The following is a 13,532-nucleotide window of genomic DNA, read 5'->3' on the forward strand; positions in this document are numbered from 1 at the left end:
TTCCGGGCGGTGGGAGAGGTTTTTCGGGCAATCCAGAAACGAGCAACGCGACGAGCGATGGCATAACCCGTCGCTCGCCATATCGCTCACGTGCGCGCCCCGTTTTACGACGTGTTTGCAAGCCAGCGCTAGTCGGGCGGTGCAAGCTGAGCTGTGTGTCCCTGTGAAAACGAAGCTAAGCGCCTCGATTCGATCGACGCCAGACCGTCACTTGGCTTGCGCCGCAGAACAGGCTCGCCCAAATCGGGAGCTGTGTAGCGATTCGCACGCGCAGCCATGTAGCAGGCTGCAGCTCTCAAACTGGCACGTTCTCTCAGAAATACCTAGCACTGATAATATATTTCACATTTTGCCGTGCCCTGCATGAGATGGCGCGGTGTGCCTCGCATGAAATGGTCAGGACCTTAATGATTGGGAACAGGTGCTTATCGCTTATCATTGTCATTTAAAGGGCCTCCAGATTCTTCTTGAGAGCCAGATGCTTCAGGAGCCACAAGAAAACTCAGCCACCCTACACCGTGAGCGCCACCATCACCAAGGACGGTGAACTTGTTAACGGATATTGCGAGTGCCCAGCTGGGAAGCAAGCCTGCAGCCACCTCCAGGCCGTCCTGAAGACGGTTATTTTGATCCAAGGCAAGAGATTCACCGAGGCCCCAGCACATCTGTCATGCACAGATCTGCCACAGCGTTGGAGAAGACCGAGGGGCCAGGTCATCAAGGGTTCAAGTGTGCAGGGTGTTGACTGGCGGAGGGTGGGCAAAGGACGACAAGACTTGCCGCGCTCATGTCGGCTGGACCTCAGCAAGGCTAAGGAGCGTACTATCAGTCAAAAGAAAAGCGCCGCGCTCCAATTCGCAAGCAGTTTGCAGCAGCTAGACGGGATGACCTCCTTGGTAGCAGTGTTGGGAGCTGCAGATCGAGCACAAGTGTGCAGCTCCAAGTGCGGCGATGTGCTTGCTTGCTCTCCACTCGCCTACCAGCAGCCACTTGTCCCATTTGGATTTTGCATCTTGTTGTGCGAGGAGCTGGAGGCACCTGGCCATCTGAACATCGGGCGGCCACTAGAAGAAATAGTGCCTTTTCTTGAAAGCGACGAGTGGACTGTTCCGGATGGTGTCAGCACGAAGGCAAGGCTTCTGTTAGAGGTTAGCTTTGTTTTCACTTTTTCCTAACATACTGGGAGCGTAATTTCAACTTATAAACTTTACTACCGCTGCATGGTGTCTCAAACGACCAACCATACTCCATTTCAGTGCACAATGTTTATAAACCAAGAGCACTGTACACTCTTAATCACACTTAGCTATAACAAGTCCGTGGTTTTTCCGTCCTCCCATCGCCGACATAGCAGGTGCACTTCCAAACGCCGAACACAGGGTGCAGTGAACTTTTTCTTCCAGACTGCGCAGTGTTTTCGAGTGCACCTGCTATGTGTGCATTGGGAGGACAGAGAAACCGCAGACCGTCTGTTAGACTATCACCCTAGAATCAAATATTATTTAAGCTATTACGACAGTGCTTGAGGCAGATGCTTTTTCTCCTGTAAAAGATAATGGGGTCTTTTGCCTTGCAATGGAAGCTTATAGACTATTGCATTTTAGGGTCTCTATAGTTTAAGATAATGTAAATAACATTTTTTAGTGTGGGTGGTAGCTCACAACAGATGCCAAGACATATTCAGACTGCGACACCTCAAGCACAGCAATGCCGCTGGGAAGCCCCTGCCCCCTGACATACTCATACTCTGTCTCACAAGTAGGGGAGAAAGGGCGAGCACTAAGAACATTGGAGAGGAGAAGAGGTTTATCTTCTCTTCCCTTCGTAGTGGTTGCCCTTTCTCCCCTTGGCCCGCACTGCCTTCATCTACACTGCAAGCAACTAGTGGGATGAAGTACAATAAGGGCCACACTCTGGTCCCGTTACGTTTACCTTCGGTTTTACTTCAGGGATGGTTATTTCTGTGCTTGTTTCGTGCACATACATTTTCCAGAACCTTTTTGGGGCCGTGCGACCCTAAGACATTACTCTGCAATCCCCGCTTTGCACACCTCTGGTCTATAATAATTTGGAAAAAAATGTTTTAACAAAGACAGGAAGCCAGGAGTTTCAGAGAAGATTTGTGTTCACATCACTGTGTTCTTGTCTAAACTTGTTAATGTAATTCTGCTTGTTTCAGAAAATAACACTGACGCCACTTGAAGCACAGGACCTTGAGAAGAACTCGCGGAGGCAGCGCGACAGTGCTACCTGGCTTCAGGCAAGGCAGTACCGCCTGACTGCATCGAACTTTGGCACCGTACATCGTCACGGCGAGTGGACAGAGAAGGGACTGGCAAACCTGACCTCAACAAAGGATTTGTCCAGGGTTCCTGCCATCCGGTGAGCTTAGCATTTCAAAATCAGTTAAGCAAATTCGCAGAAACAATGTTTTGCATGTTGCATGACCTCCCCTAGGTGTCTTTGGTCCAGAAACTGTTGCTAATGCTATGGGAGAGCTTTCTGGGGGGACGAATTCAGCTGCCAGTAGATTGTACAAAGCCTACTGGGAGAGGCAGAGAAATGGTGCCTGGAACATATCTTCGACCGGTATGAGTACCTAAAGCCCCTCAATAAAATCCATGCTTTCTATCAGTTTTAAAAGTACAGTCATTCATTGTTCTGTGAATGTGCGAGGTGCATGCCTTAATGAAATAACATGGCGTTTTGATAGCTCTGGCAGTGCATTGCCGTTACTTCTTTCCAAGGGCTGTTCAAGATATACGTCTCGTGCATTGGCACCCTTGACGCTGCTTGTAAAAGAAACGCTGATAAAAAAAGAAACTCGTTGAGCGGCTTTCTGTGAAACCACGTCTTTAATTCTGGTCCCTCGATTTCTGCCTGGTGACGTCAGAATTGAATGTACTTTTCCCCTATTGCAACACTGGTGGTTGTACACCACTAGTGTCATGTTATAACAGGTTATAACAGGTGTATCCTGGCAGGCTCTGCTGCCTGCCAGTCGAGGGAAACCTCTGTTGCCACAAGTTGGCATGCTGCTACAGATACCTTTGTACCCGCTATCCTTCTTCACCATATTTTTTTTTACCAATAACTGCCACAATCGCGACACTCGACAGCCTGAACCACCCGCTCCTCTCACATAATTGTCCGACATGAAATAGTCTTATTTTCATACTGATAGAGAGAGGCCCACAGCATGCTGTCGTAGGTCTTTCATTTAACAGTATTTTATGCCTTACGATGAAAAACCAATGGTTCTGTAGTGGTAACTTCTAACTACGTGCTGATCTAGTTTGAAGAATGAAATAAACATTGTATATTACTTAATTTGAATTTTTTGTATTGCGTATCTACTTTTTTTAGGTATGGGATTGTCAACGAGCCTAAAGCACTGCAACGCTACGAGGACATTTTAAAGAGCAGGGGCCGAGACGTCCATCTGTCGAGTGCGGGGCTGTTCGTGGATCCTGATCAACCATGGCTCGGAGCAACTCCAGATGCAATTGTGTATGACGCGACGGAACAACCACCATGGGGATGTGTAGAAGTAAAGTGCCTCTACACCTTGAGGAATGCAGATCGCGACACACTGCTCGCAAGTAACATTAGTGTTGCTTTTGACAGCTCTAACCGTCCGCATCTCAAGACAGAGCACCCCCACTTTGCTCAAGTGGTAGGACAGAGGGGGGTAACAAACCTCAAGTGGGCAGACTATGTTCTTTATGGGGACAACTTCCTAACCATTCAGAGGATCAGGTTTGACAAGAATATTTGGGAGGACATAAAAGAGAGCTTAGACAACTTTTATTTCATTACTCTTTTGCCATACTTTGCAGCAAAGTCGTAAAGAGAAGCTGGTAAAATTTACCGGGCCCCCTTAAAGGTGCACTGAAGTCATTTTTAAAGAAGGTAATTTTTGTTTTTGTTATATAGTTTACAAGGTGTTAGCTACTTTATATATCAAGTTCTAGTATACAAAACTGCGGTCCACATTCTCTGGCCCAAGGAAAGTCGTACAATAAGCATAGATCCTAAGCAATTTTATTATAACTCGTTTTGAAAAGAGTCATACGCACACATTCTGATAACTATTTTCTGGCCGCAGGGGAAGCCATCGCTTGCAATTGGCCGACAATCGCGTTTGTCAACCACTTCACTCTGAACAAATATCCCATGAGAAAAAGCATGTCGGTGATCTTTGAGAACGTTTTAGTGGGAAATAGGCCAAGCAGGATTGTAATTTTGGGGTCTTAGAATCCTTAAAGGGGCCCTGCAAGGACTTCTTTAGTGGTTTTTAATTTCCACCGAACCTGAGCACACTGAACGTAGTAACTTAGTGCAACTTTTCTTTTCTCGAAATTCCCTTTATTTTAAAAGTTATATAGGCAAATTAAAATTACAAAAACAAGCAAAAAATAACCTCCCTCATGACGTCCTTGGTTGCTTGAGAGTGGTCGTGAACTAAAGGAGGGGTAGTGAGCTTATCGAGCGCTCACGGCTGCCGCACTCCTTGTGGACGGCGCGAGAGGGCGCCACTAAAGCATGTTCTGGATAGGCTGTGTGCAGCGGGCAGCTGGAGTGGCTCTCATTGCATTCGCTGCGCGATTAAATACTAATTCGGCATGACACTTTATTGGCAACAAACGACAGGAAACATGGGGTAAAGATCAGTTCAGAATGGGAGCCACTTTGCGCTACCATACCGCGAAACGGCCAAACCTTAAGACAAAGCTTCTCGCCGAAGGCCTTCGGAACGCTCACAGCCGGTCGGATCCTCCTGTCCATACGACCGCAGTGCCACCGCATTCATTCGGGACCTTTCCGTGTCGACGCCTGATCCCACTACTCCTTTCTAGTATGCGCCGCCTTTTCCACCGCTTGGTGGTGGGTATGTGAACAGGTTATTTCTTGTTTCCATACTTTATGAACTGCATTCGTTTCTTTTCTGATCTAAAATACTGAACAAAAACTACTTTTATAAAAATATTGAAACGGCTCGCACCACTTATATTTTGTATTTCGACTAAAAAGAAGCTTTTAGCGGCTCTGACCAGTAATAAGCCCAGGACCAAAGACGTCACATTTTGCACACTTTCGGTACCGCGGGTCGCCCTCCTCGGTGGAGGAGGTTTGCGCGTCGTCCGGTTAAAATATTACGCACTGCTATTTAGTTACTCTCTCCGTGCCCGCTGTCTTGCCCGAACCCCAAGAGACGTGGAAACCGCAAAAAAGGTAGACGCTTAAATATGATTCAGGGCCCCTTTAAAGTGTGTAGATTGAGTTATCACCATAAAAAGACTATCTCAAAAATGACTTCAGTGCCCCTGTAAAGTTTGTACATGTAAATATTTTTTCTTTTGATTTTTGTAAGTAGAACGGACTTAAGGCTGCTTAGCCTTAAGCTTCTGTTTCAATACTCAATATTGATTTGTACAAATAAACAAACAAACATGTATACATTGGCTCAATCCACTTCTTTTAAAATAGAAGGTTGAAGGTTGCTCAGAAGAGCGCAAATAGTCCACATCTGGTTAACTATGGGACCAAGAGAGAGGGGAACAACTCTGTCAAATATATGATAAGTCTTACTGCGCTGGATTCTCCTCTCTACGTGAATCCGCAAAGAAGCAATGTCAGCCGTTTCTCGCACCTCTGCAACACTGAACTGTTGCTTCGTCAGAAACGGTGGCAAGTTCAATCCAATACCTTTCTTGTCCAAAAGATCTTTGATTTTAAATCCCTTGTCAGCCATGACTGTGTCACCTGGTGCAAACTCTTGTTCCAGAAACCCACTTCTGATCACAAGTTCTCTGTCTGAAGCTGACCCAGTGAAGAGCTCTGAAACAAAGCTCACAAGTCCGTTCGGTGAAATTCCAATTAGTCCCTTGAGAGTGTTTGTCGATTTATATGGAGAGTATGTTCCCGCCTGCAGAACCAGAGAACTGGAGACTTCGCACCGAACTTCAGTGGCATCAATAATCACCCGTGTTGTTGGATACCGTGCCTTAAACTCCTCAGGCATGGTTGAGTATACAATATCACGTGGTGGCCACCATGCCAGCTCCGACAGCCGGACATAGAGCAGGTTAACCCATGTTCCAAAAGCCCTCGACACAGTGCTGGTAGAGACGTTGAAGATGTGTGCCAGGTGCATGTGGAAATGACCAAGTCGCAGCTTGACAAGCGTCATGAAAAGCTGGTCCTCTTGAGATAGCTTGTGCCGACGACCTCTTGCTTCCCTATTTGGGTGGTCCGGATCAGCAGTGTCACTTTCTGAGGCTACATACTGCAGTAATCCTTTAAAATGACCGTAGCTTTGCAGGCCAGTGTAGAACTGGATGCTGCTGTCGTCGTCTTTAAATCTTTCTGCCGAAAATGTCTTCTTCCGTTTGTCTGCCTCGGACAATTTTGTTTCGAGCTCTTGCATTTTAGCTGTGTGTTCATTCTTCAGCTCCTCGTTCCTCCGCATTAGACACACTACTTGTTCCTTTGCTCGTGCAAGGTCTCTTTTTGTTGTGCTCAGGATGTTGCTGCAGTTCAGAAGAATGTTACATTGATCCTTTAGCTGGACAAGCTCTGCATCCTTTTCTTTCAGCTGCAGCTTCATCTGGGTCAATTCGTCTGTGCAGGCACAGTTGCATTTGCCTTGTGTCAAACTGATGCTTGCAGGTGCATCTGTGTTCACCGCCCAGCCTGGAACTTGGCTTGTTGATGTTCCTACATCATTTAGGTCTGGGGGAGATGCCATTTCATCGCTGCAAAACACATCTCTACTGTTTGGTTCGAGGAATTTGGTCTGCAGGGGTTGTCGGTTGGGAACCGGTCGAGGCACGACTTTCTTGGTGAATTCAAAAAGAGAAGGCACCGCATTTTCCTTCAAATACTGTCGTCCGCTTGCCACATTGGGGACGAAGCTGTCCGGCGTGAAGTGCCTTGAGCACACCTTGGTTGTTTGCTGAATGCTGAAGTGTGCACCAGGGTCTCTTCTGATAGCATGGATCCACTTCCGCCGTAGTTTGTTCCCAGAAGGAAACTTGTGGAATGTGACCTAGTTCGAGAAAAAACTATAATTAGAAATGTCCAACAATCACTCTCAAGCCACCTGTAGTTCACATATGCTGTAAATGTTGCTAAACCATGTTTACGAATACGAGGGAAGCAACTGGCTAAGTTGTACTACACTTCCTAAAGCATAATAATGTGCTACGAGTTCAGTATAAATCATTTTCCGAAATTTTTTTTCTTCACTTGTTTCAACCAAAAACCTGTTGAACTTGGCTGGCGTGAGCCGTTGGACCATCTCGTCCGCAAGGATTTGCACGTCGAGCCACGAGGAAAACAGGTCGGCAAATATGTTCACGTTCTCCGCTTCAAGGTTTTCAATCGCAGAGGCTTCTAGAATGTGCGTCCTAGCGTCAGCAGTGACTCCGCATCATACGCTACGCCTTCGGGAAACGCTCTCGTTCACAGGCACTGCACATGCTCCTCGCACGAAGTGATGTATCAGTGCGAAGCTTTTTGTATACTTTCGTTTCACCTTACGACGTGCCGCATCTAAGAGCACGAGCTTCTTGTTCTACGGCGCACCTCGGCAGCACGAGCTCGCGCTTCTAGCCTTCGCTACAGCACATTGTTCGTTCGTGATCCATTACTGAAAACGATTATTGACTTTAAGCGTACCGCGCCACCGGCAACGGTGCAGCGAACTAGCTCGCACGGGCTGTTCAGGTGCGTGAAACGCGGGTGAAAAATCGCGTGCGCGCCTGCGCACGTGGGTTTGTTTAGAAACTTCTACGGCTTACCTTTTTGCTGTTCTCGTCGCGGTAGCCACGCTGGCGGCACAGTGGCACACAGCACGTTTCAACCATCGTCTACCGTAGTGTAACACTGCCGCTGACACGAAGCTCGGCGCAAGGCTCAGCGTGCGAAAGTCGGCGCGCGGCGAGAGATGCCGGCCGGCGACAATCCTGCGGCGTGCGTCGTCTGCTCCGACGACCTAAACATGGCGGCTGGTCGTAGTTCCTGTGCGCGGCACTAGGGGCGCCCTTATACGCAAGGGGTCTATTCCTTACATATCCATATCTGTATTTTTTAATATAAGTCCAGATATGACATTTCTGTAAGGCCTATTTTAATGTTTGTCCGTGCTATATTACAGTTTTGTTTCTTATCATTTTTTCTTGAATCGGGGAACTACTTGTTTAGAGTTTTGGCGCTTTTATAAATAAAACTTTTTTTGCAAACCATATTCTCGGTCTGCACCCTCGACAACCAATCCCGCCAAAGGGCTGCTTACTTTCCGTCGTCGAATGGTATGTTACAATGTTTCCGAGCTTGCGATTGCCTGCATTCGATATTTGTAGCATACGTATTTGTCGGAATGACAGATTCCGAACCAGACCAATAAGGATTGGTCAGTGGCCTATTCTATAGATATATCTATACGTAGACACACGTTTGGCAGTGTGGGATAGCAGTAAAATGTATATTACCTGGATATTCATAGAAATGCATTATATGATCTCATGTCTGGAAATGGAAAATAGGGTACCTGCCCAATGAATATAATTTTCATGTGATTCTAGAAGGAGCATTGCATGAAAATTGCTATATATGGAGCGGATACCCTGTTTGCCAGGCCCAAACACGGGATCGTAATGCAGTCCATATATTGCATATAAGGAATTGGGCAGATATGGGTATATAAGGAATTGGGCAGGTATGGGTATATAAGGAATTGGGCAGATATGGGTATATAAGGAACTGGGCAGATATGGCCTAATCAGTCCAGATATGGCCTGACTGCATATCTGGCCATATCTGCCCAATTCCTTACATATCCATATCTGTATGTTTTAATATAAGTCCAGATATGACATTTCTGTAAGGCCTATTTTAATGTTTGTCCGTGCTATATTACAGTTTTGTTTCTTATAATTTTTTCTTGAATCGGGGAACTACTTGTTTAGAGTTTTGGCGCTTTTATAAATAAAACTTTTTTTGCAAACCATATTCTCGGTCTGCACCCTCGACAACCAATCCCGCCAAAGGGCTGCTTACTTTCCGTCGCCGAATGATATGTTACAATGTTTCCGAGCTAGCGATTGCCTGCATTCGATATTTGTAGCATACGTATTTGTCGGAATGACAGATTCCGAACCAGACCAATAAGGATTGGTCAGTGGCCTATTCTATAGATATATATATACGTAGACACACGTTTGGCAGTGTGGGATAGCAGTAAAATGTGTATTATGTGGATACTCATAGAAATGCATTATATGATCCCATGTCTGGACCTGGAAACTGTGGTACCTGCATCATGGCAATAATTTTCATGTGATGCTAGAAGGAGCATCAGATGGAAATTGCTTTATATGGAGTAGATACCCTATTTGCCAGGCCCAAACACGGGATCATATAAAGCGGTCTCTATATTCTATATAAGTAATTGGGCAGAAGTGGGTATATAAGGAATTAGGCAGATATGACTATATCCATCCAGATACGGCTTGATTATGCATATCTGGCCATATCTGCCCAATTCCTTATATGTCCATATCTATATTTTTTAATATAAGTCCAGATATGACATTTTTGTAAGGGTCCCGACGTCCCTTGACTTTATATTAGAGCACAACGTCGCCAATACTTCGTCTCCTTTCAGTTTTTTATGTCTTTTGTGCGAAGCAAGCACCTCAGGGCCACGTGAGGTTAGATATATGAGACGTCACTATATTTTCGATTATGCTCACGTTGTTGCGAAGCCGGGGGACGCACCATTAACAGCTGCCGTTGTAAATTTGGCATTTATGATGTCTGAGGTATTGTTGGGAAATCACAAACAATGTTTGGGTTTTCCGGTCGCTTATACGGAACTTACGGCTTACGCAGTGACGCTTGACAGAAGGGATCCACATGCAGAGCAGCTCGAGACGGAAATTATGCCCTATTCCTTATAACAGAGTGGATAGAAAATGTTGGAAGCGGAGATATAGGGCTTCTGTGAATCCATATAAAGTGCGAGCAAACATAGTTGCTGCTGTGCATTGTATACGTCACTGGTGTGTGCCATACAATGCAGTGAATCGTTAATTAAGTAGAGTTAGGTGGTGTTCTCTCTTTCTAAATTAGTGCACTATGAGTTGCGAATTTACTTTTGGGTGACTGACATTTCGCAGTGCATAACTATCAAAATTTAATGTTTTGTTTTCAGAAGTGTTGTTGCTGCTGCATTCATCTTCCTAATTGAGTTAAGGTCTTTGTGTTTTGTGTTTTGTTTTGTGCAATCAGGAAAACAGGTTTGCAAATCTTCATTTCAACCAGCTATCGTTAAATGTAATCGAGTGTTTCATATTTTTCTCAAGTTATTGTGGATTTTTTCGGCGATCGTGTGGAATTGCCTTGCACAGTCCTCATTTTTTTTCTTGACTGCCCGACAGTTCAGATGTCGCACTCCTTTTTTGTGCCAGAGCAAGATGTAATGTTGAAGAAGTAGATATTCACATATATCAACAAGTAAAAAATGCCCTCTCATGTAAAGTTCGACCTACATATAAAGACATGTTTTTATTCTCTTGTCAAACACAAAGAAAGGGAAAACCTTCAAGGCAAAGCACTGTCACTTGCAATATAATAAAATTCTAAATAGCCTGCACAAAGCTCTCTCCCTAACGTTAAGGTAATATGTTGACTTACAGCTTCCCTGTAAATGTCTATAAACACTGTTTGGGAAGCTACAGGCTGTCAGTGCTGACTGAAAACAGTCTTGGCGCGGTTGAAGGATTAGAAAATGATCAACCACAAAATATTATCTTATTGAGTGATCTCATCGCCTCAGTTGTGTAGAGGTATAGTTGACTGCCTAACATTCAGGTTCGGTCAATGAAATAGCATAGTAAATGTGCACTGACGAGCTCTACAGAAAGTGCGTTCAGGGCTTGAATTAAGGCATTTTGGAGAGGACTGCACTATTTATAGGACGCTCCAGGAAGAAGGTGCTTTTGTCTTAAACTTTGTTCTAGGATGTGCTTGATGTCTTCTTTGAAACTATTCTTTTCAATGTTATCCGGTGCTTTTTTTTAAGTAACATATTGCTGAATATAAGATCAGTTAAGCAGGCATAGAAAGAGATGCTTTTTTTTTTCTTTTGCGGAAAGAATGATAAAATAAGCATGCCGTCTTCATATAGGTTCGCATGCACCGTATGGTCTCATTAACCCTCGCACTGCTTGGTTCCAAAATATAGTACCACTAAACCAACAATTATATGGTACGAAACGGGTTGGGGTGGATACTGAGCAGATGACCCAGGGTTCTAAAGCTCGTGCTACTGAACCCAGGAATCATGGGTGCAATCCCTACCCTGCCTGGTTTTGATGTCGATGAGAATCGTACTAACAAGCATTTGTGCCACCTTCATGATGAACACTAGAGGACAAGGCTAGCTGTCGTACCACCCTGGATAAAATGCTCAATTGCCGCCTTAAACAATATTGCCACACTTCATGGGAATGATAACCTTATATTGTATGAACACCCGACAAAAGTTTCTTTGCAGTGCCGGAAATGCTGCAGAGAGAACTCAGTGTGTCGTATGGTTGGCGGTCCACCATAGCCAGGGCGACCTCCTATTTTTGTTAAACAATACACAGTCATCTGCGCCAATCTCTTTTAGTATGAATGTATGAAATGGCTTTATTTGGATCAGTGCTCTCGTAAGTACTTTAAAAAGGGGGGTTGAGGTCACCTCCTTTCCCTGTTCCAATGCCACTGTTTTTATAATGAGGTGACCCAGTGTTACCTTGGAACACTTTGCACTCACGTTTTCTCAACTGCACTTCTTGTCGGCTTTTGTATTTTCCCAACACAGCTTCCCTTACAATTTAGAAGAAATAGACAATAAGAGGATTACCTTGCTTGCGAAAGAACGACGTTGTGTGGGTCTTTAAGTAGTTGCTTAAAATGTACCTCAGTGGAACCACATTCGGTCCAGTTCAGTCAGTCCACTTTCAGTCACGTCCAGACCACCAACTGTTTGGTGGTCTGGCAGCACTGTGCAGGCGGTCATCTTAATATCGTCAAGTATCTGAGTTTCGGTTTATCAGCAGTTGCAAGGCATTGACGCTTTTGCATTAATTGCAATTCGGAAGCTTTTTTTTTTCTGACTTCCGATCACCTAACGTGGACAAGGACTAGGCCGTCATGCGCTTTACCTCTTAGTACACTTTCAATTCTTTTTTCATTGGTAAAAAACATGAAGGTGTACTATTTAGCGGTAGGCTGCTCCACGCCGTTACATGCGACTCAAGTTTTTTTTTTTTTTGTGAAAAGATTTATGTTTTAAGGGAAATGTGCCCGGGCATTGTTTTTCGTGCGTTGCAGAGGGGAGAGCGCCTTTAGAGCGCGCGACACTAGAGCGCCGACGTTAGAGCGCACGACACGAGGGCGCTGCGACAGTAGCGCGCTTGACACTAGAGTGCACGACACGAGAGCGCATGACCAGTTGAGCGCGCGACACGAGAGCGCACTTCATTTGAGCAAGCGCCGAAAAATGTGTGATCTACCCGCGGCTCCACAGACAGAACAAAATTGTGTGACTCGTCGGATTGAAGCATTAGTGATTTTTGATTCATTAAATATACCGTTAATAAAAATAAAAAGGGTACGACTCTTTCTAACCAATTGTTTACTGAGATCGGATAGAAAAGGGGGCAACGGACTGGGCTCGGGCATATTGGTACCGGCAAAGTTTGCAGTTGAGTGTAGCAGCGAGTTTAAGGTTTCTTCACAGTGCTGCGGTGCGCCTCTCGGATATTCTATAAACAGTTTGCATTTTGCAATATTTTGTCTATTCTTGAAATGTATTTGGGCTCCGAACTATTTGGTGGCTATTTAGACACCCCTGGCATGCGCTTAGATGGTATGCTGGCGTCGATGTCCGTAATGAAGAAAGATCATCGCTAAAATGTATCTGTAAAAAACTCATCGAAGGAAAGCTGACCGCAATTTTATCGCATGTAGATCTTTCCAGGCTTTTAACGGATACAAAAAAACCTACCCTAAAAATCTGTGATATGATAAATCAAAGAACTAATGAAGCCTTCATCAGTTCTTTTATTTAAAAAAAACGTTAGAGAGAAAGTTAAAAAAAAAAACTAGAGAAAAACATAGCTGCTGACACTGGCTAGGTCACCGGCAATATTTTATGTTTCTTTTTTTTTCTGCAAAGATGTACGCTACAGATTTTTTTTGTTGTTAGCGTTTTGTAACACATTTTGGTTTGTCACATGCAAACATTTTGTCGACTCATTTCGCAATGTCACTGCTAAATTCTGCGGCACACATCCCTGCCAACTTTTACATAAAACACGCGATGCCCGAAGAACTGGTCGGTCAGGTCGGGCCACTCGAGCTAGACTGATTCTGCGCTCTCGCGAGGGGCGCTCTAAATGTCTATTCACACGACGCACCTTGTTGGCGAATCTTGCCCCGAAACTAGGTTTCGGGAAACAAATTCCCCCTCTGAC

At 44.9% G+C, this 13,532-nt stretch overlaps 1 protein-coding gene and 1 long non-coding RNA gene across 2 annotated transcripts; one reads left to right on the top strand and one right to left on the bottom strand.

The window, feature by feature from the left end:
• Positions 1–1,078: 1,078 nt before the first annotated feature.
• On the top strand, positions 1,079–3,412 carry LOC115318700. Its single transcript, XR_005715716.1, has 3 exons — positions 1,079–1,148; positions 2,180–2,382; positions 3,367–3,412. It is a non-coding gene; the product is annotated as an uncharacterized LOC115318700 (long non-coding RNA).
• Positions 3,413–5,467: 2,055 nt separating this feature from the next.
• Positions 5,468–7,871, bottom strand: LOC120841253. Its single transcript, XM_040212102.1, has 2 exons — positions 7,806–7,871; positions 5,468–7,051 (listed from the first exon to the last, which is right to left on the bottom strand). Exons 1-2 carry the CDS (start codon positions 7,869–7,871, stop codon positions 5,468–5,470), a joined length of 1,650 nt encoding a protein of 549 aa, XP_040068036.1.
• Positions 7,872–13,532: the final 5,661 nt, after the last annotated feature.

Source organism: Ixodes scapularis, unplaced genomic scaffold (genome assembly GCF_016920785.2).
Source record: "Ixodes scapularis isolate PalLabHiFi unplaced genomic scaffold, ASM1692078v2 PGA_scaffold24__2_contigs__length_7659602, whole genome shotgun sequence".
Lineage (NCBI taxonomy): Eukaryota > Metazoa > Arthropoda > Arachnida > Ixodida > Ixodidae > Ixodes > Ixodes scapularis.

Bases quoted from the DNA above. Each gene is read 5' to 3' on its own strand.
- LOC120841253 (XM_040212102.1), bottom strand. From the start codon at position 7,871: ATGGTTGAAACGTGCTGTGTGCCACTGTGCCGCCAGCGTGGCTACCGC. The intron at 7,052-7,805 runs GTAAGCCGTAGA...TTCTCGAACTAG, and splicing joins GCGACGAGAACAGCAAAAAG to GTCACATTCCACAAGTTTCC.